We start from the raw sequence: 23,565 nt of genomic DNA on the forward strand, positions 1-23,565 counted from the left end.
ACTTTGACACGATTTTGCTGTATGAATATCCACTTCTGGCGACTTCTGAGTCGCGTGTTTCTCTAAATGTTTTGTTTACATAGCTCAATCATACTATTTTAATTACAGATTAAAACACCTTTGAAACGATAAAAAAAAGAAATCATGATGGCTATAGCATAGCAATAGTATAGTACAGTTCGAATCTAAACATCCAGGCTCAACAAGAAATAAGCAAGATGCGTAAAGTGGTATTTCACCGTTCACATTCACGCCTTCTTTCTCTCATCCAGCCTCTTCTTATTCTGGACCTCCCGGCGTCGTCGTTCACCACCATCAACCTTCCGTCCCCGCTTGTCCTCCCACATGCCCTCCTGGACCGAAATAGTAGCAGCAGTACCATTGGAACCTTTCAAAGGCTGGAGGAACGGGCCCATGGGCTGACAGCCACGGTGAATCTTCATGTGCGCAAATTTCTTGATCGGTTGTTTTTTTCCATACTGATAAGTAGTGGCATCAGGTGCCAGGTTGACAATGGCTTTCACCATACCGGGTGACAGTGTAGCAGAAGAGGTTTGAACGGCCGCTTGTGTGCCTCCATGTGTCAGGCCTCTGGCATTAATAGGCACTTCAACGACCCGCAATTGTGCAACACCATCGACAACAGTCTCTAGGTCACCTCCGGGGCCATACAGTCCGTTTCTGAACTTCTCGCGCTTCCGGATCAAGTACCGTCGCTGGCGGGCTGGCTCAATGCCGGCTTGGCGAAGCTGGTTAGAGTTTAAGGTGAAGAGATCCTCCCATGAGGGGATTTTGCTCGCTTGCTTGGATAATTCACGGCCAATCAGCGTGAGGAAGGTTGGGACGTCAGGAACGAAAGGGGTCGGAGATGGCACGGGTGGTGGCGCGTTCTTGTGGAGTGATCGAATGTATTGTTTGGAAACTGAAACTGGCTTGAGTAGGCGCGCTGTCAAACTGCCCAGCGGTGGATTGCGCATTGCCATGACGCTCATCGTGAAGGTGTTGCGGGAAGGATGCCGCATGCCCCGACTTTGCTAGTAACTCTCGTGCGATTTTTCCCCCAAAGAATTGGTTTCTTAAGTGTATCTATAAGGGGAAATGCTGAGCGATGCTTTTGTAATTGAAAGGGTTCCAGCAGTTGCCGAGGAATTGGCTGGGGGGAGGTCGCTGGTGACTGACTTGGAGAAATTTCGGGAGTCGCCAACAAAGTCCAGGATCAACAATACTCCGGGCCAGCCTATCTTGGGGGGAAATGACATCGGCTCTCATATTTCGGCACTGCTTCGTTCACCTCTAGAAATTTTGCTAACAATGATCTCTTAATACTCATAGTGGCCACTGAGTTTTCTGTGGCCTTTTTTTTCAATTTCTTGTCACTCTCTAGAGGTTGACCTTTTTCTCCAAACCGATCTAAATATGGCACTCTCACCCTTTGGCTCTCGTTCGCCGTCCATGACTGTGCATTCCCCAAATACAGCAATCAGACTGAGAGCCACTACTTCACATCCGTCACTTACTGGGTCCGCAGCTCCAGCTGTGTTGAATCCTATACAGAATGGAGATCGCGAACTCACCGAACAGCTGAATATTGAAGTCCGGGAACGATACGTCAAAGGTATTTAACCATGTGAAGTCACTTTTTTCTCTCGGGGAGCATTCTGCTAACACAGAACTAGACAAGAAAGTAGGAGAAGGTACATATGCTGTGGTATATGTTGGCCACCTCCGACACGATCCATCATCCCTCGTCGCGATCAAGAAGATCAAAGTCAATGCTGAATACAAGGATGGACTTGCTATGGATGCAGTTCGTGAAGTGAAGTACCTTCAAGAGCTGAAGCATCCCAACGTCATAGCCCTTCACGATGTCTTCTCCTCCAAGGACCAAAATCTAAGCTTGGTTCTCGAGTTTCTTCCCGGTGGAGATCTTGAGATGCTCATCAAAGATAGTGATATTCACTATGGTGTGGCCGATATCAAAGCTTGGATGGGGATGCTTGCCCGGGGTATATGGTGGTGTCATGCGAACTTTGTTCTCCACCGGGACATCAAGCCTAACAACTTGTTGATCGCGGCAGACGGGGAGGTCAAATTGGCCGATTTCGGTCTGGCCAGATCGTTTGCCGATCCCTTGTTCAACATGACCCATCAGGTCATCACTCGGTGGTATCGACCGCCCGAGCTTCTCTACGGTGCGCGACAATATTCCGGGGCAGTGGATGTTTGGTCCATGGGGATGGTCTTTGCCGAGCTCCTGATACGGGTTCCATTCGTGGCGGGCAACACTGACCTGGACCAAACCTCCAAAATTTGCGAAGCATTTGGCACACCAACAGAGGAGAATTGGCCCGGGGTCAGCAAGCTGCCTTACTACATTGCCACCGACAAGGCCAATTTGGTGCCGTTGCAAGGGCGTGATTTCTTCATGCGACAGTTCCCCACTGCAGGTCCAGTGGGTGGCGATCTGCTGATGTCGATGTGTGCGCTCGATCCACGCAAGCGCAGTACGGCTGCCCAGTGCTTGCGACACAACTGGTGGACAATTGAGCCCCGTCCAACCAAGAATGACAATCTCCCACGGAAATCTGGTGGGACAAAAAAGATGGGAGATGATTTAACCCGCCGTGGTGGTGAGTTGGATGAGGGCATGTTCAAGAGTGCTGCCCGACAACTGGATTTCGGGAAGAAATAATGATGCGATGAAAATACCAAACTGTAGTAAATCTACAATTTGGAACATAGAAAAACAAATCTACTCTGAGCATAGTATTATAAGTGGTTGCCACCTCAGCCGAGACACTAGAGATGCATGGCATTGGCATCTGCAGCAACTATTGAAATGTCATCCAGTCAACAACAACAGCTTAGTGCAAGTGGAGAGAGACTCATCCAGTCAAAAAAACGCTATAGATTTCCCCCGCGATCGCCAACCTGTCATGTTGTTATGGTTCGCACTGTTTAGTGAAGTTAAGGTTACAAGCCATAACACAAGTTACAAGAGCCTGTCCTCCGAGTATAGGCTCCCTTGCATGCCCTAGGTGTATATTCCTTCCAGTTTAAGATTTTGGAGGAAGAAATCGAGTTTTTCCAAATACCAAAGAGATACTGTGTAGACTCTTTACTTTCTGGATGTTGCATAAGTCGCGGATGTTGTAAATATAGGTTGTAAGTATATGTTGTATCGATGTGTATACCACATACTCCGCACGTTGTAGATGTAGATGTAGTCAGGTCACGGGACGGGACAACGGGACGTAAATGAGGATCAACGCCGGATTAATTTTAAATTTCGGTTTAGTCGTCAATCTTTGCTCAATTCGAATGGCCGGTATCTTTTTTTTTGTTTTGGACTTCCGAACATGAGTTCATCCCAAGCTTCACCTTTATAGGGAGAGACCTGGAATGATGCTCCTTCAGCCCTCAAGGGCAACAGGCAACAGGGCCCCTGATCTCCAGATCCTACCTTTAATTCGAAATGAGCTTGGGGTCCACCTAAAAAAGAAGCGCAGACATGGGCATCTCATTCGCCCCCCCCTTTTCCCTCGACTCTGAAGCTGAAACCTCCACTTGTCAAGCCTATCATTGAATCTGAGATGCCCCGAGCTTCCCAGGGAATTTCCCCTACGGTTTATATACTTGTAAAAAGGTGTGATTGTTTGACATTTCCCTTATCTTATTTCATATTATGGTTCTTTAAAGGGTAGATGGGAGAAGGGGATTTGCTAGGGCATTCTAGCATGTCTAGGGGGATTCATAGAGGAGAGAGAAGAGGAAAAGAGAGAATTCTAAACAATCTATACAAGAAACTATACAGTAAATTTACAAGAAATACGTTTTAACGCAAGAAAGATCATCCTATGTTGTATAGTTAATGTAACATCTATAAAATGTAGTGGCCCCAACTTTCTGCGGGGATCACTCGATACGCCTTTTTCTCTCGTCTCTTCGTCTTTACATCTTCACGTCTTTTCGTCTCTCTTTACGTCTCTACGCTTCTACGCTTCTACGTTTCTACGTCTCTACATCTCTGCATCTCTGCATTTCTTTTTAACTCTTTTTTTTTAATTTTCATCTTCTTCCCATCATTGCAACATCGCGCGTTTGAATCTGTGAGCACCCGAGACCTAAATCATAACATCAGAACATCCCGTGATTATCCAAGTACATTTTGATCTCCAAGACTGGCGAAAATTGCGATGGAATCACCCGTTTTATTTCATGGTCCCAGTCAAGGGCTCAATGCTCATGTCGCATACGTTTTGCTAACTTCTGAAAATTGGTACAGGCTCTCAATCTGCCCGCATGGCCATCGTGTTCAATCATTCTTGTTAAACCCATCCCTATCTCGTTAAGAGACATTAAGTCGCCATGGCCTCAATGTCAACATTACCACAGCCCCCGCAGCTATCACGGCCAGTTCCCAACTCTCCTGCTGGATCATTACCCCCTCTCCCCAACCCTAAATCCAGAATGTCTACGGGTTCCGACATGCCGCAGGCCGCATCCCCCTACCAGACCTCCAAACTGCGCACCCCATCCAGCCCTAAGCCAACACTAAAATCACCTCTATCCACTTCAAACTCAACTTCCAACTTCAACACGGCCCGGTCAACTTCCGGTGGGCGCACTCCTGGTAGCCCTGACAAATCTTTGCGCCGAACAATTAGCATCGCCTCATTTCCTCAACCGCCAAAGGCCAGTAGCCGTCCATCCACAGCATCATCGCTCTCTGGGATCCAAGGTGCTACTTTCAGTGTGCGACCCCAAAGAAGCTCGCGATTGAGTACAGGAACCACGAGCAGCTATCGGAGCTCGAAAACTCCATCACTACTTAACGGCAGTGGAGAGGTGAAATTCATATCAAGCGGAGATGCGCGAGATCCAGAGGCGTCTCCAACTCACAGTAGAAGTTCGTCCGCCCAGGGATCTTGCTCAACGAGTGCGACCACCTTTGAGGATGCGGATGATCCGATGGGAAAATCAATCTCTAAGCCAAAAGAAATGAAGGGCAATGTACTGGTCAGCGTGCGCGTTCGTCCCGACAACAACAGTGGAGGAGAGACTCCCCGAAATCATGGTGAATGGTCCATTGATAGCCGGCAAAGCCTCATCTCATACCGTGGGAAAGAAGGAGGCGATTACTTTTATGGTGAGGATAAAGTGTCCATTAGCCCACTTGCCCAGCCCGTCGTAACTAACCGTTGAGTAGATAATGTCTTTAATCCGCAAGAAAACAACGCCAAAGTTTATGATTCGGCTGCCAAACGTCTTGTCCGGCGCGTCATGGAGGGTTACCATGGAACGGTCTTTGCATATGGCATGACGGGAACCGGAAAGACTTTCTCTATGCAGGGAACAGCAACTTCCCCTGGTGTCATCCCGCTCGCAATCACCGACATCTTTTCCTTCATCAGAGAGACGCCACATCGGGAATTCTTGCTGCGGGTCAGCTATCTGGAAATCTACAACGAGAAGATTAACGACCTCCTTTCCGCCTCCGCTGCTAACGCCCCCGCGGGAGCTCAGCAAGAAGAAATAAAATTGAGAGAGGACAGCAAACGAGGAGTGTATGCAACGCCACTCAAGGAAGAGATTGTCCAGAGTCCAACGCAACTGCTCCGTGTGATCGCTCGAGGCGACCATGCACGACGAACGAGCAGCACGCAGTTCAATGCACGGAGTTCTCGAAGTCACGCGGTGGTTCAAATCGTGGTCGAGAGTCGAGAGCGAGTGCCCTCTGGCAGCGCCCAAGATAAGCGCTCGGGGATCGCCCCGGGTGGTGTGCGGGTATCAACGTTGAGTCTGATTGATCTAGCTGGCTCTGAGCGTGCCGCTGATGATAAGGAACGCCGCACGGAAGGTGCTCATATCAACAAAAGTCTGCTCACTTTGGGCACCATCATCTCTCGGCTCTCGGAAAACAAAGATAAACAAGGAAACCCTACGGACCGGGATGGGAGACATTTGCCTTACCGAGACAGCAAGTTGACCAGGCTCCTGCAACCAGCTTTGTCCGGTGGCTCGCTTGTGAGTATTCTGTGCACCATTCAACTCACAAGCGCGGTCAATTCGCACACCGGGGAAACTCTGAACACCATGAAATTCGCTGCGCGGGCGAAGAACAATATTGTCAGTCATGCCAAAAAGGCCGAGGAGGCTTACAGCGGTGGCGGCGGTGATTCTGGAAGTCGGGTACTTCTTGAGCGTTATCGCATGGAGATCCAGGCTCTTCGCAGTCAGCTTGACATCCAGGCCAAATCCCAGGCGGAGAAAGAACTTAAATGGGACGAACAGCAGTATGAAAAGGAAGCACAGGCCCGACACGAGGAACAGGTGCTGGAAATGCAGTTGGCTCGGACTGCGCTCAAAGAGCGGATTGAGCATCTCAATCGTCTGATTTTGAGCTCCAAGTCCACCGGTGTAAACTACCATAACAGCCTCTCTGCATTTGGACGTCTCTCCCGCATGTCTGCAACGGATTCGGGTACGCGGTCACTACGTTCTTCCACAAGCCAATCTACGTTGGGTGCTGGCCATTCATCGACTCGGCCCGTCTCGTTCGCATCTGTCAACAGCAACGAGGACGAATATGATATTGGTGAATTTGGCGATGGTAAAGCCAGCTTGCAGCGCCAGGTCACTGCGCTGCAGGCTGATCTCGGTGATAAAAACCGTTATATCTCTACCCTTGAGCGCCGGCTGCTCCAGGCAAGACGGTCCAGCCACTCCCGAATGTCAGGGGGTATAAAGCCCGCAAATCCCACAATTGCGGAGCATCCCGATGTCTCGGCTTTAATTCGCGAGAAAGATATGGAGATCAATGAGCTCCGGTTGCAGCTCGATGATAAAGATCGTATGCTTGCCGCGCTTCGATCCGCAGCTCGGCATCGAGACTTGGCTGCTGTGACCAATGACTCGCAGTCACCAGAGCTGAAGAGCAAGAGTGGGTCTACTGCTGGGGATGCAGACGGTTTTGTAGGAACCAATGGCTTCATTGCGCGGTCTGGGAGTCCAAGCAAGCGTCCCTTGTCTGGTGAAAGTGGAAGGGGGGAGGCGGGAAAGAATATGGACGAGGTCTCACGCATGCTGGAGGAAATGATCCAGGGTCGAACAGAAAGTGGGCACCATGCCAAGAACAGAAGCGTTGCTAGTGACAGCCAACGAGTGTCCTCATCAGCGGAGGTGCCGAGTCCAAACCCAACTGCTCCCTTGTGGGATCCGAACCTCAGCTCGCCATTCCGAGGTTGAACCTCTCACTACTTTTTTTTTTTTTTGGCTTCTTTTTTTTCATGTTTTTGCGGAAGCTCTTTGATTTTATTTAATCTGATACCCAATTCATAGGTTTACTTTCTTGCGCGTGTATTTAATCCAAGCTACATTGGAGATCGAGTGTAAGATATGGTTTTCTGGCTTGTTTGCCATGCGGTGGATAGTATACGCCCATAAAAGGTCCATATGTTGTCATAATAGACTGTTGAAATTGTGTACACTCTACGTGGATGTATTATCATGAAATGATCTCCAACTCGCCTTCTCTGTCCTTGGCATAGACATCCTTCCACTGATCCCACAACCGCATCAGCTCCTCCACATATCGAGAATGGAGTTCGTCAATGTACTGATCGTTGATCTTGTCGCGGTTCGGCTGCTGCATAACCGGAATTGGTCGTCCGACCACAATATTGAGAGGGGTTCGATAGGGCATCAGCCCGACATCGTAGTTGAAAACCCCGCGTGCATGGAACAGGGGGATAGTGAATCCTAAAGTCTGTTTTACAAGCATCTGAAGCTTGTGGATAAATGGGTGCTGATCCGAGTCTATTTGATCATAGAGGTCATTTTCACCGAAGGCCAAGACAGGCACCAGATCAGCTCCCGTTCGAATGGCAAGCTTAACGAACCCTTTGCGACGCTTCAACACGAGACGTAAAGAATGAGGCCTGGCATTGAGAGATTCCCGGGCACCTCCCACGACGATCGTGATTGCTCGTCCCATTCCCTCCCCATCTGCGCCTCCTTTGGTGAGGATATTCTCACATGATTCCCGGGAAACACTGGCAAGTCCCATCGCAAGTGCATATTCTCGATAGAAAGGAATGCGGAAGTTCGCATCCAGCGTCAACAGGGTGTTGGTGATTCCTGGAAAAAGCCTGGAGAAACCCAATGCTTCCGTCCCAAATGCGGCGAATGCGCCATGGGAGATAATACCATGTGGATGGTATCCGAATATGTACTTCTTTGTAGACGGAAGCGACTCCTCACGGTGAAGACGAGCAGGGAAGTAAGATGCATACACTTTCCAGATAGGAAGTGAGCGCAAGAATGGGCTACGTCCCTTGAGATGACCCGATGTAGCAGCAGTAGAGAAAAGAGATATATAAACGAGATATGGGACCAGGAGTGGCCAGGACAACGGAATGGCGCATGTGAAGAAGAAGCCAGTCAGGAATATAGCGATGGTTAAAGTATGACATAGCACCACGAAGGTTTGTAAGCGTCTCTCAAGACCAATATTTAGAGGCGCCCAGTGAATGCTATATAAGATCAGTTTTGAACTAAATTGGAAAGTTGTTGGACGTGTCTTACCGTCTTCTTCCGCGATTCGACTGAGATGTAGACGCCGAGGCATGGCTAGCTGGCCGAGTCTCTCCGTTCATTGTTGAATGGGAGGAGGTGTTTCCCTCCGTACTGACAGTACTTCTGCACAGCTCTCTGTCTGGGCTCGGGTCGTGGTAATGCGAGAGATGCTAGAGCTCATGTAGATTGCCAGAGGTTATTGGGGCTGCGGTCCCGGAATAAGCTCTCGGTCAAGGATTCAATGGAAATGATCTGTACAACTTCGCCTAAGGTGTGAAACAGGATATCACATCCCCAATTCCGAGTAATCAACGATGAGGGGCACACGCTAAGTTGAAGACATGACGTTGGATGTGGGATACACCCGGAAACGGGCCCGATTAGGTAATCCATGGCTTCCACCAGCCACGGCTGAAGTCGGCGATCCAGCTATCACGGAGTACACACAAAACCTCAAATACGCGTGGACTTGTTCACTCTTGCATCATGTTCAATTTTGAAATTCTTTTGATTCTTAGGATATATCTAGCTCGAAACAGGCAATCATAGAAAGTGCAAACACCCAATAACTCCAAGTTCTATGCCCAATGCGCTTCACATGCAGATGTGCATAAAATCTATGCTTTGATCATGAAGATCTACTTCATGTTAGCAAAAAGATCATTGAAAATATTTGCTGCATAGCTTACCTCGTTGAGAGACTTGTCATCCATGATAGCTCTCTTCTTCTGGGCGATATGGCGTGACCGAGTGACATTCCGTCCCATGGGCCGCCGCTCCCTGGATATCGTTGCTGCTACCTTGACTTCCGGTTCAGATGACTTGTCTGAAGAATCACTCTCCTCCGTATCAGCCTTTCTCTTCTTGGACTTCTTTTTCTTCTTCGGTTCCGAGCTTGATTCGTTGCCATCGTTTTCATCTCGAGAGCGCGATTTCTTGGATTTAGATTTGGACTTGGACTTGGACTTTGATTTGCGGATTGGGGCATCCGATTCACTTGAAGAGGTTTCGTCGTCCTCGGTGGTCTTGGTGTGTTCTTTCTTGTCCAATTTTGATTTCTTGGTTTTTGTATCCTTGGGGGTCGGCGGAGGGATCTCGGCTTCTTTTTCCTGTGCCAAAAGTCCACCGCTGACGAACCTGACTTCCGGGAATTTCAGGGCAGCATATCGAGCCAATCGAACATCATCGCGCTTTTGTTCATCCTTCTTCAATTCTACTTCGCTCTTGCCATTGAGTCGACCAAGCAATCCTTTGAAGGCATCAAGTCCAGTAGGCTCATTCTCTCGTCCAATACGAGCACCCAATCCGAGATTATCGTCCTTCAGGGTGACTTTGATGTGGGAAGCGCTGGCGGCAGTCAACAAGTTGGCGTGCGCGGCATCCTTCGCTCCCAGAAGACTTCCAGGAATCCAACCCTGGGAGCTCATGATTCGATGTCCGAACCCGGTCGTGGACCGGGTCCATTTGGTATTATTAGGATCATTCCCAATCTTGGTACTTCTACTCAAGCGTTAGAAAATCATATTTGAAAATAATTTGGGTTGTCACATACTTCCGCGGCCCTGCTAAACCCATGGCGACAATTTCGGATTAAGCGTAGAAGTGTTTAAAGATCGAAGAATCCAAAAAAAAAAAAAAAAAATGCGAGAGGCGCGGGATGAGTAAGCAACCGATAAGAGGCCTCCCGATGTCTAGGGACCTCGCGGGGAGAAGAAAGATCTCGGGAGCTTTTGACAACTTCACCTCAGCTCTACAATAATTTTTATCTAATTGTTTTGATTTTGTTGCGGGGATTGACAGTTGAAGATCTTTCTTCTCTTTATTGGGGTGAAGTGGTTCTATCTTGGGAGATCTAAATCGCTAAAGTAGGCTAAAATTATTGATGTGGAAGAAAGCAATGCTACTGCTTCTCCCCACTCTCTGATTCCTCTTGCATCATGTCGAATCTTCGGGTTCTTTGTCGAGACCAACCTCAACGTACGCTTGCACTGGCTTCATCAGAACATGCCCTAGTGTTTCACTACACATCAACAGATACCAGTGTGAAGGACAGCCCGCGCTGTCAGGTTGAGTTCGTGGATTTAGGAACAGTGGACTTGAAGGGCTACAGACCGTTAGGATATGGATATGGTACACTTGGGCTTGTCACTCTCAATGAAGATGTGTTTGTCTGCGTCGTCACAAGCTCCTCGCAAGCTGCCACCGTGAGACCCGGAGAAACTGTGTCAAGAATTGACAAGGTAGGCTTCTGTATGTCCCCTATGCTATCTTTGCGCTCGAGTTTACTGCTAACTATATCAGACTGTCTCAATCGTTCAGAATACGAGTACGGCCTAGATCATGAGACCGGGTCTCAATTTGCCGCCGAGGAGGGACTTGGCACGGACGGGAAGGATGTGATAACTGACCATCCTTTTCTGGCGTTGAAGAAGCTCCTTGGAGATGGAAGTTTCTATTACAGCCTCGATTTCAACCTCACAGATCGCCTACAAAACCGGTAACCTATCACCTCCTTGGCTCTTCGCTGGCCGACCTCTCTTTCAACTAACAAAACTTCAAGGGCCAACAAACCTGTAGCATTCGACATCGACACTCTTGATGAAGACATGCTGTGGAATTCGTACATGATCAATCCACTTCTCTTGTTCCGGAGCCACTTGCCACCGTCCGATAAGGCCAAATTAGATGCATCGCAGATGTTAACCTGTGTTATCCGTGGATTTGCCAGTACACTCAAAGTGCCAGCGACGGTCTCAATTCTTCCTCATGTGCGGACAAACTTTCCTTCTATGCTGACAATCATATCTCGACAATCTTCTCGGCGCGCTGGTACGAGGTTTAACTCGAGAGGCATTGATGATGATGGGAATGTTGCCAACTTCGTGGAAACCGAAACTATCTTGTGGATTTCGCCGGGCATCGCATTCTCCTATGCTCAAATCCGAGGCTCGGTGCCTATTTTCTGGGAACAAGCTCCAGGCCTCATTCCGGGGCAGCAAAAGATCGAAGTCACGCGGTCGAGCGACGCAACACAGCACGCATTTAACAAACACTTCGAATCCCTGGAGTTAGAGTATGGTGCAGTACATGTGGTAAATCTGCTAAGTGAGCTGAAGCCCGGGGAAGCAGAGTTGTCGTCCAAGTATCGACAGCACGTCAGCAAGAGCTCAACCCGACAGAAAGAAGGTGATGGGACTGCTCCACGTCGGAGCCTCTTGCGAATGACCGAATATGATTTTCTTGCTGAGACCCGAGGTCCTTCGGGATACGAAGCCAGCTCCCAGATCAAACATGAGCTTATTGACTCACTAGATGAGTTTTCCTATTTTTTGTCGGAAGATTCACGCCGTCCTAACAAACCTCCTTTCGACAAGTATGATGCAGTGAACATCTCTTCGGTCATTTTACAGCAAGAGGGCGTTTTTCGGACCAATTGCTTGGATTGTCTGGACAGAACAAACCTCGTCCAGACCATAATTAGTTTGACGGCACTAGAATCATTTTTATCACAACAAGGCGGCAATCTTAACTCGGACATGCAGGTTCGGCATTCGACCATCTGGGCTGACAATGGTGATGCTCTTTCGAAGATTTATGCCGGAACTGGCGCGCTCAAGTCCTCTTTCACCCGGCACGGAAAAATGTCACTTGCGGGGGCACTTGCAGATGCGCGGAAGAGTGCCACTCGACTTTATGTCAACAATTTTACAGACAAAGCTAGACAAAGGACAATTGATCTTCTCTTGGGAAGGTTAACAAATCAACTCCCTGTATACCTCTACGATCCAATCAATGATTTGGTTATGGAGGAATTGAACCGCCGAACTCCAGAGTATTCTTCGCGCAAACGAGTGCGGTTCTGGGTCGGTACTTTCAATGTGAATGGACGTGATGAAGGCCCAGGCACCGATCTCACTCCGTGGCTTTTCCCAGAGTCAGATGAGTCCGACGAAGATCCATCAATCTTTGTTGTTGGATTCCAGGAAATTGTCGCTCTGAGCCCTCAACAGATTATGTCCACCGACCCCAGTACCCGCAAGGTCTGGGAAAGAGCAGTCCACGATTGTCTAAACAGCCATTCAAAGGCGAAAGGAACTGGGAAATACGTGCACCTGAGAAGTGGTCAGCTAGTCGGCGCCGCCGTTTTGCTTTATGTAAAAGAAGATTCACTGAGGTACATCAAGAATGTTGAAGGCAGTGTGAAGAAGGCAAGTCATTCCAGATTCTTGAAGGTGTTGTTTTAACTAACTGGTATTCCTAGACCGGCCTCTCCGGGATTGCTGGCAACAAGGGCGGCTGTGCTATTCGGTTTGACTTCTCCAACACGAGTGTTTGCTTCGTTACGGCCCATCTTGCTGCCGGGTTTGCAAACTACGATGAAAGAAACAGAGACTACGAGATCATCGACCGAGGGTTACGGTTTCAAAAGAACCGGTCAATCGCTGATCATGATGCAGTGATCTGGTTGGGTGATTTCAACTACCGAATTGGATTGGGCAACCCAAGCGTAAGAGAGCTCATATTGCAGCGAGACTACCAAAGGCTATATGACAACGATCAAGTAAGTCAAATAATCAAATAACATTTTCGGGGGCACCTGACGTTGGTTTAACAACAACAGTTGAATTTACAGATGGTAGCGGGCAGGGTGTTCCGGTTCTATTCAGAAGGCCTAATTGAGTTCCCGCCGACCTACAAGTACGATGTTGGAAGAGACACCTATGATACGTCGTGAGTACTTTTTGGATCTAACAAAAAGAAGCAACTAATGTCTGGCAGTGAGAAAGCAAGGATCCCCGCATGGTGTGATAGAATATTATGGCGAGGAAGCAACCTACGGCAGACAAACTACCAAACTGCAGATTTGAAAGTGTCTGACCACCGCCCAGTCTGGGCAACCTTTGATTGTGTCATTGATATAGTTGATCATGCACTGAAGGAAAATCTGAGGCGATCAATATACGAGGAGAAGCAGGGTCATGGTCACACTTCTCTTGACTCTGTCTCTCTTTTGGACTTGGATGATGGCGAAACCACACTGCAAATTTCTATCGCACCGGGGCTGCCACCGGCAAGCTCCGACACAAGCCGGTGGTGGTTAGATAATAGTGAGTGTTTCAGCCTGTGAATGTATAGTGGGTTTGCTAACGCATGACAGGTGCACCAGTAAAAGCTACAGTACAACCAAAGCAAGGTTATATTCCAAATCCCCAACGCATATCCAATCCATTTTCTGCAGATGTCGACTGGGTGCCAAGTCTAGGCCCGATGGAGAACAGAAACACCGACCCTATCCAAGATACTAGGAAGAAGCCCATGCTACCTCCACGACGCGACACTTCTGAGTCCCCCGGAAGGTCTCTCTCACCCCCAGCAGTTCAAACGGGGAAAATTCGACCGGCTGTTCCTCGAAAACCGCTTTCACTAAGTTTTCAGGCGAAAATCGAAACAGTATCACCGGGTCAACACACATCATGGCAGGATGGTCCAGGGAGTGGCGTGACTGCTGTTGGCTCTACCGATCTTCTCAGTGACTCGGTTAGTGAGCAGATCGAGTGGAAGCCGCTTCTTCAATGACAGCGGCTCATTGATGTACACATGTAATCTCTCCAAATTTTCTAAATATGGATTATGACTGTTTCGATCTACAGATTAGTCTCCATGTTGAGAAGGCCAGTAGCTAGACCTTGTATTAATCGTGCCAAGCGCCCAACACGCCTTCGTGTATTGGTGCGCACCACTCAACGATAATTTTTCAAGTTCACATCAACTTTCTTAGCGTTTCACACTCTAACATGATGGCCGATCAAATTGAAACTCTCAAGGATCGAATTTCAAAGGGTATCAATGCATTTCATTAAGCCAAAAATCCTAAAATCGCCCCGTTAGCGCGGGAACTTAGGGTTCCGTAGCAGCTACTACTAGACTTCCGCAAAGCTCGAAAAGCTCGAAAAGCTCGAACCCCGACCCTTTTGAGGGTCGAGTCGGGTCGGGTTTCGAGCTTTTCGAGCTTTTCGAGCTTTGCGGAAGTCTAGCTACTACGCGCCTATATCCACAGGCGCGGTAGTAAAACCAATTCTATAAGCGCTAAAAAGACCCTAAATCCTATCATATAAAGTCACCCAAAATAGATATATAACTCGCTAACTTTATACAATAAATGACGATTTTCTATAAGTAAAATACTACTTATAGATTCTACTTTATCTCTTACTTTAGTATATTTCTTATGAGAATGACTACATGCACACCCCTTAGCGTCATTTTTTGCTATCTGCACACCTTTAGTCTTATCCTCGGTAAGCTAGGCAGCAAGCTCCGCTAAGATCCGCGCACTCCGGTAAAGTAGCTTTACTCGATAACGAATAACGTAATTCCCAAGCGAGCTGGCCACCCCAACCAAAACACGCCCAGGAATTAGATCTTAGTTAGTTCAACCACCCACTATGCCACCAATTCGTATTCAATCCTCTCGAAATTCAATAGAGCAGGAGGGTAGGATCCTACTAGCTATCCAGGCTTTTAAGAATCAAGAAATCTCTTCAATTCGTGAAGTGGCCCGCCGTTTTAACGTCCCAAGATCCACCCTTGATGATGATGATGATGAATTCATTGACCCGATTTAGCTCGCTTTACATACATGCTGCTATGCGGGGGTTGCGTCCCAGAGCCCGCTCCCGACGATAAATGGTGGTGCATTCCCAGTATGCAGATCCACCCTGTGAGCAGGACTCGATTTCTCGAGGTCCTGCCACCTGAAAAGTAAGGCCACAAACCGGCCGGCGTAATGCAAACAAGACAAAAGAAATGTAAAGAAAGTCAATCCATCTGCCCGGTGTAGATGGTTTCCCGTAGTCCCCGCGGGCGCAGAGTGTCCCCTTCTTTCTCTGCAATGCACCTTCCACTTCTTCACTTCTCTACCTCCACTTCTTCATCCAGCTCCCCGAGTCACCGAGTCCCTGTATCCCCAGGACTGCCAGGTCTACTTGCTGCATCACTCCGGCAGGTCGAACACGAATAGGTTCGGGTCATGGCGCCATGCTTCTTCGTCTTCATCGGCAGCGTGCGTTGTTCTCCATGTGCGTTGGTGTGAGGTGACCTCGGCGGACCTGGCGCCCGGCCACTGTGATGTGTTCCCTGTTTCTCCAACATTCGCAGTGTCTTGGGTTGGTTTCGGTTTTGAATCCTCCTCCCCCTGCTCCTTACCCATGGCGACCGAGTCCACTGACTGAAACTGTCCCAAGAGTCCCGATGCGATCATGAACTTCGCCACGATCGGCGCTGCCTTCACTTCTGTCAACATTGCTTGTTCTCCAAGCGTTGTCGACACCCCCTCCATAAACAATTCCTCCACCATCTCCGACCGCAGTTCCTTCAGAAGCGGGCACTCCAGCAAGACATGCTTCACACTCTGGTTTCCCAGGTCACATTGACAGCGCGGTGAGTCGCTTCGCTTGATTTTGGACAGATATTCAGCAAGTCCGATGATACCTGTGCGGAGTTGGATCAAAACTGATGTTGTCGCTTTCCGCAGGCCCTTCCAATAAGTCAAATTTGACTTGCTTGGCACCTCGATCATCCTCCTCGTCCTCCTCGCTGTCCTCTTTGATCCTCCCTTTGTCCATGCCTTCTCCCACGCGATCGTCGATTCTCGCTTCACACTCTTGCTCGCTGCGGCGGCAAGCCGGATAGATCGGTTGTGGTTGACATTGGTGTTGACATTGGTGTTGTCATTGGTGTTGGCATTGGTGTTGGCATTGGCATTGGTATCATGAATGTTGGTCTCGGTGGTGGTAGCTGCTTCTTTTGCATACATGTCTGCAGCCTCATTCCCCGGAATGCCTTCATGTGCGGGGACCCAGCGTAGTTCCACCTGGATTTTATCATTGCACCATTCCAACAGCCGGAGACATCCTTCAAGATATACCTGGCCAGATGGCATTCGTGGGTTTTGGATGGCTCTGAGCGTCGCCTGGTTATCTGTAAAGATGACCACTCCACTCTTAGCCAGACAGTCCCGCCATTCGTTGTCATCATTGAACCTTTCTTTGATGACTTCCAATGCCATCTCGATAGCACGTAGCTCGGCAGCGTACACAGTGGCGTCGTCGTCGGTCCCCATATTACACAGCCTGGCTTCATTCCGCCTGTATGGGTATGCCGGGTACACTGCGGCCCCAATGCCGCCTTGATACCCGCTCCCATCGGTATAGAGCCTTGCTGGTGCATAGAGTTGTTCGGTGGTTCGCTTGTGTGTGTTTATTGCTCGCTCTCTCTCCTCAATGTATACCCTTGGTGGCTTGGTCCATGGTGCCTGGATGTATGCCTTCCTGCTCTCCCAAGTACTCGCCAATGGCCCCAAGGGTGTAGTGAGGCAGCCACCCTTCTTCCAGGTTTGGGCCTCCATCGGTGTATACCCCCCCCTTTGCTTTTGCATGTGTCCTCTCTCCACTAGCATTGTTTTCGGCACTGCGTATGCCGGGCCTGTACGTATACGAATAGCAGCCAACTGGACTAGCCGGTCAAGCTGCTGCTGCATAGGTAGCAAATGCAGTTCAATATCCAGTGCCTCCCTAGCAGTTGTTTTGAAGGCACCGCTCATTAAACAGGCTGCCCTTGACTGGATGTTTGCAAATTGTTTCACGTAGCTTCGTTCTCTTAGTGTGCTGGTCAGCGGTGAGTGCCAGGCAGCTGCTCCGAAGAGCATCTGTGGGATCATCACTGCTTGGTAGATAGCACGCATAGCGGAGAGAGATGCTCCCCATGTGGAGCCAGTCAGTCCTCTTAGTGCTTGTAAACTGACGCCGGCCTTAGCAAGCATTTGCTGCCGGTGGTGCTGGAAAGTTAACCCTGGGTCTAGCCAGACCCCGAGGTACCGCTCCGCTGTTGTGGTGGCCTGTACTGTGGTGCCCTGCAGTACTAGTGGTGTGTGCTCTTCCCCCCCAGATTCCGGGTTAACGAAGTGGATAAGGGCATACTTCTTAGGATCGAACACCGAGGCATGCCTAGCTGCCCAGGCGTCGGCATATTGGCATGCCTTTTGCAGCTTTGAGATGGTTTCATGCTCATCCTTCCCGATGACAATGAAGGCAACGTCGTCTACCCATCCACTTGTCTTCACACCCTCACAGCCCTCTACCAGATCTGCATTGTAGATTAGGTAAAGGATTGGAGAGAGAGGTGACCCCTGTGGGATACCAGTTGGTGTTGGGATACTCTCTGACACCCCTTCTGGTATACGGATTCTAGTACTTCGGGATGTAAGGAATGCTTTCACCCAAGGTGCGAGCTGACCGAGTCCCCTTTTGCGGAGGTTGTAGAGTAACCTTTCGTGAGAAACGTTATCGTACGCTCCGGATACATCAAGTAGTAGCATGCTTGCTATCTTGCCTTTCCCCCAAGCTCTTCGTATCCGGCCGATGATCGACTGGATAGCATGGTCGACTGAGATTCCCTTCCTCCCGCCGAAATGGGTATCCGGAAGCAATTTGTATGTTTCCACTGCGTAGCTAATTCGTCGGGCAACCACTGCCTCGAGGAACTTGCCGAGTGTATTAAGAAGCGCAACTGGCCGGTATGACTTCGCAAGCTGGTAGTCACGCTTACCAGCCTTACGTAGTACCACTGTAATCGATTTCTGGAAGTGTGTTGGGTTGGTACCAAGCCGTATGCACGCGTTGTAAATTCGAGAGATGGTGTCGAGTACTGTCGGTATCTCAATAAGCTTATGCCATAGGGAGTTCGGAAGGCCGTCCTCTCCTGGCGCTTTGTCTGGTGGCGATGCTTTGACTGCCTGTTTGATCTCTTGGTGTGTGATCTCTGGGAAGCGGATTGGCCCTCGATTGATCTCCGTCGGATCATGGTTGATCACCTTCGAATCGATGTCAGAGAGATCTGCCGGTGGCGGTACTGGGAAGAAAGCTTGCTGGAAAGCAGCTGCTTTCTCTTCGACTGTCTCGGCTAGTCCCCCTGGTATCTTGATTGACGGCGTGACCCCCTGGTCATATGCCCCCTGCCGATTTCTTGCCCATTTGCTCATCCTCCACATACCGCCAGGACCCTCCTCGATAACCTCCTGTACCTTACGGCGGTGGTATCGACGGAGCGCGATCTTGATCAGCCGGGTCTTCCGGTTTCGTGCTGCTTTGTATAGCTCTTTGTCGTAAGGGTCCCCTGTCCGTTCGTGTCGACGGCGGAGCTGTCGAACTTCTTTGACTGCTTCCTGACACTCTGGTGTGAAGCTGGGATTTGCCCACTGCGAAGGGATCGCCCATGGTGTAGAGATATCGACTGCGTCGTTGATGATTTGGATGAATGCTTGGCACTCAGCCTCCACATCGTCGGCTGTTGTGAGGTTTTGGGGGTTGGTGGTGGTATTGGTGGTGGTGGTATTATTCGTGTTGGTGGTGGTGTTGGTGAGTTGTCGCTCGATGAATTCTATCAGCTTCTTGTCGTCTGTGGCCTTCCAGTTTCTCCTCTTTGGTGGTTCGTATGGCGGGGTACCGATGTCGATTGTTGTCACTACTGGGTAGTGATCCGACCCATGATCGGTACCGACCTGGCATTCAACCACCCTCTCTGCTAGTGTGTTACTGACAAAGGTGAGATCTAGGACCGATGCCTGCTCGTTTCTTCGCCATGTCGGTGATCCAGTCTCTGTCGTCAGTGACAGATTATGAATCCCCGCGATATCTAAAAGTCTCTCTGCTGCTGCGGTCGCTTTCGCTTTGGAACCTATTCCACTCCACGTTGGGTGGTGTAGGTTCATGTCCCCGATCAGGATATGTTCTGCGTATGGTCTCTGGGCAAGCTCTCTATTGAGCTTTTCCACCGTTTCACCATCGTCGTTGTTATATATGTTATGCATAAAGAGGTCTGTCCACCCATCTAGATGGTTCCTCCGCAGTTTCAGCAGCTGGTATCCTTTCGACACCGTCTTGCATGACCAGGAACCTGGATCGATCCGTTTCGACACGAACAGACAGACCCTGGCTCGTTCACCTTCCAACTCCTTCGGGAAGACTAGTTGGTGGGTGGCCTTGTTTGGGTAGTGGGTTGTTGTTGATTGAGAGTTGATCCAGGGTTCCTGAACCGCAATCACATCCGCTTTCTGGACTGCTTTGTCTGACAGAAATGAGGCCATGACTGGATGGGCGTTGTGTGCATTGTATTGAATTATTTGGAAGTAATTCATTGAGATGTGGTGGTGTTGTTGGTGTCTGTTCCTGGATCATCACTGTGCTCCGACGCATCATGGAACTCCTCTTCCGCATCTTCGTCGATTTCAGCAACTTTGTGTCGTACCAGTTGGTATCGCCGAGTCGTTCGGGGTTGTTCATCCATAACGTAGTCCTCCGCCATATCATCAGCTGGTGCTGTCATCCTCCTCTTCTTATATGACGTCTGGAGCTGTTTCTCCGGATCTGTCATGAACTGCATAGTCTCTTGGTTCTGTGACCTCAAAGAGCGAGCCGACTGGCTTACTGCTGAGGCAGTTTCAGCGAGCTCCTCTGGTATGATAGGTAGATCGTCATCCTCCGACGTTCTCGATCTAGTTCGCATCACATGGCTGGGCTCCTTTCTTCGTTGGGGCTTCTCCACCCCAACCTTTGTATACATCCTCCGAATTTCTTTTGTCGGATGCGATGCGTTCTCTGTCGGATGAGGTGCGTTCTCTGTCGGATGCGATGCGATCACCGTCCGATTCGATGTAGGTGCTGCCCGATATATCGTCGTGCGCTGTGCAGTTTGCTGCGGCGCGTGGATTGGGGTATCGAGTCCCTGTTGGGACTGGGAGGTAGTGGTACTACCCTTCGTAGTCTCCCTTTGCCGGAAGTGGAGTGGCACACGATGGAATAGAGGGCTGTTAGCCAGTGCTAGTCTTGCCCCTTCTTTCGCTGCTGTTCTTACTTCGCATGCGTCGCTCGTTGGCCTATGGCCTCCGCCACAATTGGCGCATTTCACTTCGACGTCCCCTTGCTTAGCACACTCCCAGGTCGGGTGTTGCTTCGCACAGTGGCCGCACTGGTATTCGTTTAGACACTGTGAGTGTACATGTCCTGGTTTCTGACATTTCAGGCATAATTTCGAACGGCCTTCTCGGCAGAAGCGGGTAGTCTGGTGCACTTGGTGCTGCCAGAGCGTACCCTGCGTGATCGCCTGGTTTGCAACCACCGGGTCGGTGAATTCAATGATGATAGAGCCTTCACGACGCTTGCCAGGTTTTACTAGCCAGCCAAGGTGGAGGATTTCAACCTGGGTATCACCCCATGAGTGGCTGTTTTGGCGTACCAGCTCCTTCGCCATCCCCGCCATCGACTCCTGTGTCAACAGCATCGTCTTCGTATCGATACCGCGCGCTACTACCCCCCATGTCGGCTTCCTAACATGTGCTGCTGGGCCGAATGATTTCAACCAGCCGTCAGCATGCTTTCGTAGCAACTCCGCACCGGAAGCGCTATTCGCCGTCATCTTCACATCCCCAGAGGGGAGAACCTTCGCCGCTAAGAAGTGGCAGCTACCACCAAGGGGGGCACTGGCTTTCCTCCGGGCGGCTTGCTCCCGTGTCCTCTCAGCCTGCTCGACGATCTCCCTTGGTGTCCGCCGGCGGAGGGTTTCGCGGGTGTCGCTGTCACGAATCTTGACGATAATCTCTCGATCTTCGCGGAGCTCAGCTGGCGAAACTCCGATCGAGGATGATCCATTGCTTGTCGGGAGAGATGGGGGGGGGCCGGAGCCGGTCCCTTGTCCCCATTTCTGGAGCCGTGCCCAGAAGGCTGCCGAGTCGTTCGAATTGCTTGTTTGTGTGGACGGTGTCGTTGCTGTTGCTTTGATCGCCGTCGTAGCTTTTTCGATGCTATCCATACGCTGGTCGAGTCGGTTGAGTGCCTGTTGCACCTTTTCCATGACCTGAACCTGCGGTTTGTCCCCCTTCAGGGAGTTCAGTGCGTATTGCTCGACGGATTTCACAAAGTTGATAATATATATCTCACCTCTTCCGTCATTTTCCATTGTGTTCAGCACCTCTCTAGCACTCTGAGCGAGCTCCTCCATGGTACTAAAGTGGTTCCGTGGTTTCTTGGGGGGTGCCTTTGAAAACTCTGTTTCAGGGGGCGAATTTGGTTTTCTTCCACCACCGGCGACAGCCATCCTTCAATTCCTATAAAATAGGATCAAAAGATAGAGCCGGAAGTTAGAAAGAATTTGAACTAATTTTGAGAGCCTGTAGGCCCTTGGTTGGCGAGATAGAACAAAAATTGAATCTGGGCAAAAAGAGTTGTTTTTTTTTTAGGAGATCCACCCTTTCTACCCGCCTGAATGGTATACAACACCGCGCGATTTCTCGCGCCAACTCTCATAAATTGACCGATACTGAAGAGGAATCTCTTCAGAAATGGATATTCTCTATGGACGATCGTGGTTCAGCTCCACGACCTTCAATGGTGCAAAAAATGGCGAATGTTCTACTTTCGCATCGCGGAATCAACCCATCATCTACAGTCGGCAAAAATTGGGTCACTAATTACATTAAACGATATCCCAATATATCCTCGAGATTCTCCAGACGTTACAATTACGAACGTGCTAAATGTGAATATCAAAAAATCATTGGTGAATGGTTTACACTTGTTCAAAAAACGATTCTTCAATACGGCATTGACAACGATGACATTTATAACTTCGATGAGACTGGTTTTGCAATGGGATTAACCGCAACTGCTAAAGTCATTACGAGATCTGAATACTACGGTCGGCGATCACTTTTACAACCTGGAAATCCCGAATGGGTGACTGCAATTGAATGTACAAATGCTTCAGGTTGGGCACTACCTCCATGCATTATTTTCAAAGGCAAAGTATTCATTGGATCTTGGTTCGACAATCTTCCAAATGATTGGCGCTTCGAAGTCAGTCCTAATGGATGGACCTCTGATGAAATTGGCCTTCGATGGCTTGAAAAACTATTCATTCCATCGACTTATTCACGGACAAAAGGTCAATATCGACTTTTGATACTTGACGGACATAGACTTATATATCTGTCGAGATGTGTGGTGCCACCCTGAGATAGGTACAAATGCCTCAATGGTGCCACCCTGAGACAGAAAACGTTTCAGAGCTCTTCGTTTCCTACTCCCTGGGTGACTCCCCTGGAGTCACTGCTGGGGTCACGGTCACGTGATGTCCTTGTTGTCCCAAAGGGTGTTGCTGATGTATCGAGGTACATACACACCAGACTTTAGTCCAACTCAGGGTGGATCATGCTCTTGCTCAGTGAGCATGATCGGGACTTCCGTTTCCTTCGATACCTGGGAACGCCAGGGTATACAGTGTTGCACGTGATCTGCTGACAGATAGATCTATTGGCTCTTGGTGGCCCATCTGTGTACCCGGTGGGGCACCACTGATTGGTGACGGGCAGGTCCGTAACAATTTTCTTCGGCGAGTAAGATAGCACCTTGCATTGTAAGACGGAAGCCTTTTATAAGCTGGTTTAATGCACGATCTGACGGGCTAGGTAGGCTTCGAGATCTTGTACGAAGTAAAGCTTTGATTGATGAAGCTTGACGACGTAGTTCTTTCTCCGTAAAGGGGGTTTTTGGGGTAAAATTCCGGCTTGATTCACTCCCCCGGCTGGCTAGGGGGGTTAGGGTTCGAAGCCGAATATTAAGCTTTGAAATCACTCGGTCGGGTGTAAATAGTACTAAACTAGCTACTCCGAGGCTATTTTTAATAGTCTCCGATTTAAAAGCTTCAGTTCGTGCGAGAGGGTATACTTCGAGGAAGTTAAGTTTGTCAATATAGTTGATCCCGTTCTGTATCTTAGTTTTGACTATCCGACTGTACGCACGTTTTAACACCGCAAAATAACCAATATCTAAAGGTTATAAAATATGAGATAAATACGCTAGTATGTAGATTGGTATCACCTTATTTTACTCGTAAATTTTGTTAAATTGAGGTGTTAAATAACTTCCGTGGCCGTTA

At 49.2% G+C, this 23,565-nt stretch overlaps 8 protein-coding genes across 8 annotated transcripts; 3 read left to right on the forward strand and 5 right to left on the reverse strand.

Moving 5' to 3' along the window:
* Positions 1-248: 248 nt before the first annotated feature.
* On the reverse strand, positions 249-992 carry Pdw03_5385 (mitochondrial 37S ribosomal protein mS41; the record flags this gene model as incomplete). Its single annotated transcript, XM_014683444.1, has 1 exon — positions 249-992. The coding sequence occupies one exon, from the start codon at positions 990-992 to the stop codon at positions 249-251; it is 744 nt and encodes a 247-aa protein (XP_014538930.1).
* Positions 993-1,416: 424 nt separating this feature from the next.
* On the forward strand, positions 1,417-2,692 carry Pdw03_5386 (MAP Kinase Interacting Kinase; the record flags this gene model as incomplete). The annotated part of the gene is made up of 2 exons (XM_014683443.1): positions 1,417-1,615; positions 1,677-2,692. The coding sequence occupies 2 exons, from the start codon at positions 1,417-1,419 to the stop codon at positions 2,690-2,692; spliced, it is 1,215 nt and encodes a 404-aa protein (XP_014538929.1).
* A 1,676-nt stretch (positions 2,693-4,368) lies between these two features.
* On the forward strand, positions 4,369-7,248 carry Pdw03_5387 (Kinesin family protein (KipA), putative; the record flags this gene model as incomplete). Its single annotated transcript, XM_014683442.2, has 2 exons — positions 4,369-5,149; positions 5,210-7,248. 2 exons carry the CDS (start codon positions 4,369-4,371, stop codon positions 7,246-7,248), a joined length of 2,820 nt encoding a protein of 939 aa, XP_014538928.2.
* A 259-nt stretch (positions 7,249-7,507) lies between these two features.
* Positions 7,508-8,657, reverse strand: Pdw03_5388 (Diacylglycerol acyltransferase type 2A; the record flags this gene model as incomplete). The annotated part of the gene is made up of 2 exons (XM_014683441.1): positions 7,508-8,534; positions 8,587-8,657. 2 exons carry the CDS (start codon positions 8,655-8,657, stop codon positions 7,508-7,510), a joined length of 1,098 nt encoding a protein of 365 aa, XP_014538927.1.
* Positions 8,658-9,194: 537 nt separating this feature from the next.
* Pdw03_5389 (G-patch RNA maturation protein (Gno1), putative) lies at positions 9,195-10,152 on the reverse strand (the record flags this gene model as incomplete). Its single annotated transcript, XM_014683440.1, has 3 exons — positions 9,195-9,215; positions 9,267-10,077; positions 10,130-10,152. 3 exons carry the CDS (start codon positions 10,150-10,152, stop codon positions 9,195-9,197), a joined length of 855 nt encoding a protein of 284 aa, XP_014538926.1.
* A 362-nt stretch (positions 10,153-10,514) lies between these two features.
* Pdw03_5390 (Endonuclease/exonuclease/phosphatase) lies at positions 10,515-14,154 on the forward strand (the record flags this gene model as incomplete). The annotated part of the gene is made up of 7 exons (XM_066101044.1): positions 10,515-10,827; positions 10,879-11,074; positions 11,138-12,785; positions 12,839-13,138; positions 13,199-13,308; positions 13,357-13,685; positions 13,736-14,154. 7 exons carry the CDS (start codon positions 10,515-10,517, stop codon positions 14,152-14,154), a joined length of 3,315 nt encoding a protein of 1,104 aa, XP_065957984.1.
* Positions 14,155-15,571: 1,417 nt separating this feature from the next.
* On the reverse strand, positions 15,572-19,720 carry Pdw03_5391 (reverse transcriptase; the record flags this gene model as incomplete). Its single annotated transcript, XM_066101045.1, has 2 exons — positions 15,572-17,721; positions 18,238-19,720. The coding sequence occupies 2 exons, from the start codon at positions 19,718-19,720 to the stop codon at positions 15,572-15,574; spliced, it is 3,633 nt and encodes a 1,210-aa protein (XP_065957985.1).
* A 47-nt stretch (positions 19,721-19,767) lies between these two features.
* On the reverse strand, positions 19,768-21,726 carry Pdw03_5392 (Reverse transcriptase, putative; the record flags this gene model as incomplete). The annotated part of the gene is made up of 1 exon (XM_066101046.1): positions 19,768-21,726. One exon carries the CDS (start codon positions 21,724-21,726, stop codon positions 19,768-19,770), a length of 1,959 nt encoding a protein of 652 aa, XP_065957986.1.
* Positions 21,727-23,565: the final 1,839 nt, after the last annotated feature.

Source organism: Penicillium digitatum, chromosome 6, assembly GCF_016767815.1.
Source record: "Penicillium digitatum chromosome 6, complete sequence".
Classification (NCBI taxonomy): Eukaryota; Fungi; Ascomycota; class Eurotiomycetes; order Eurotiales; family Aspergillaceae; genus Penicillium; species Penicillium digitatum.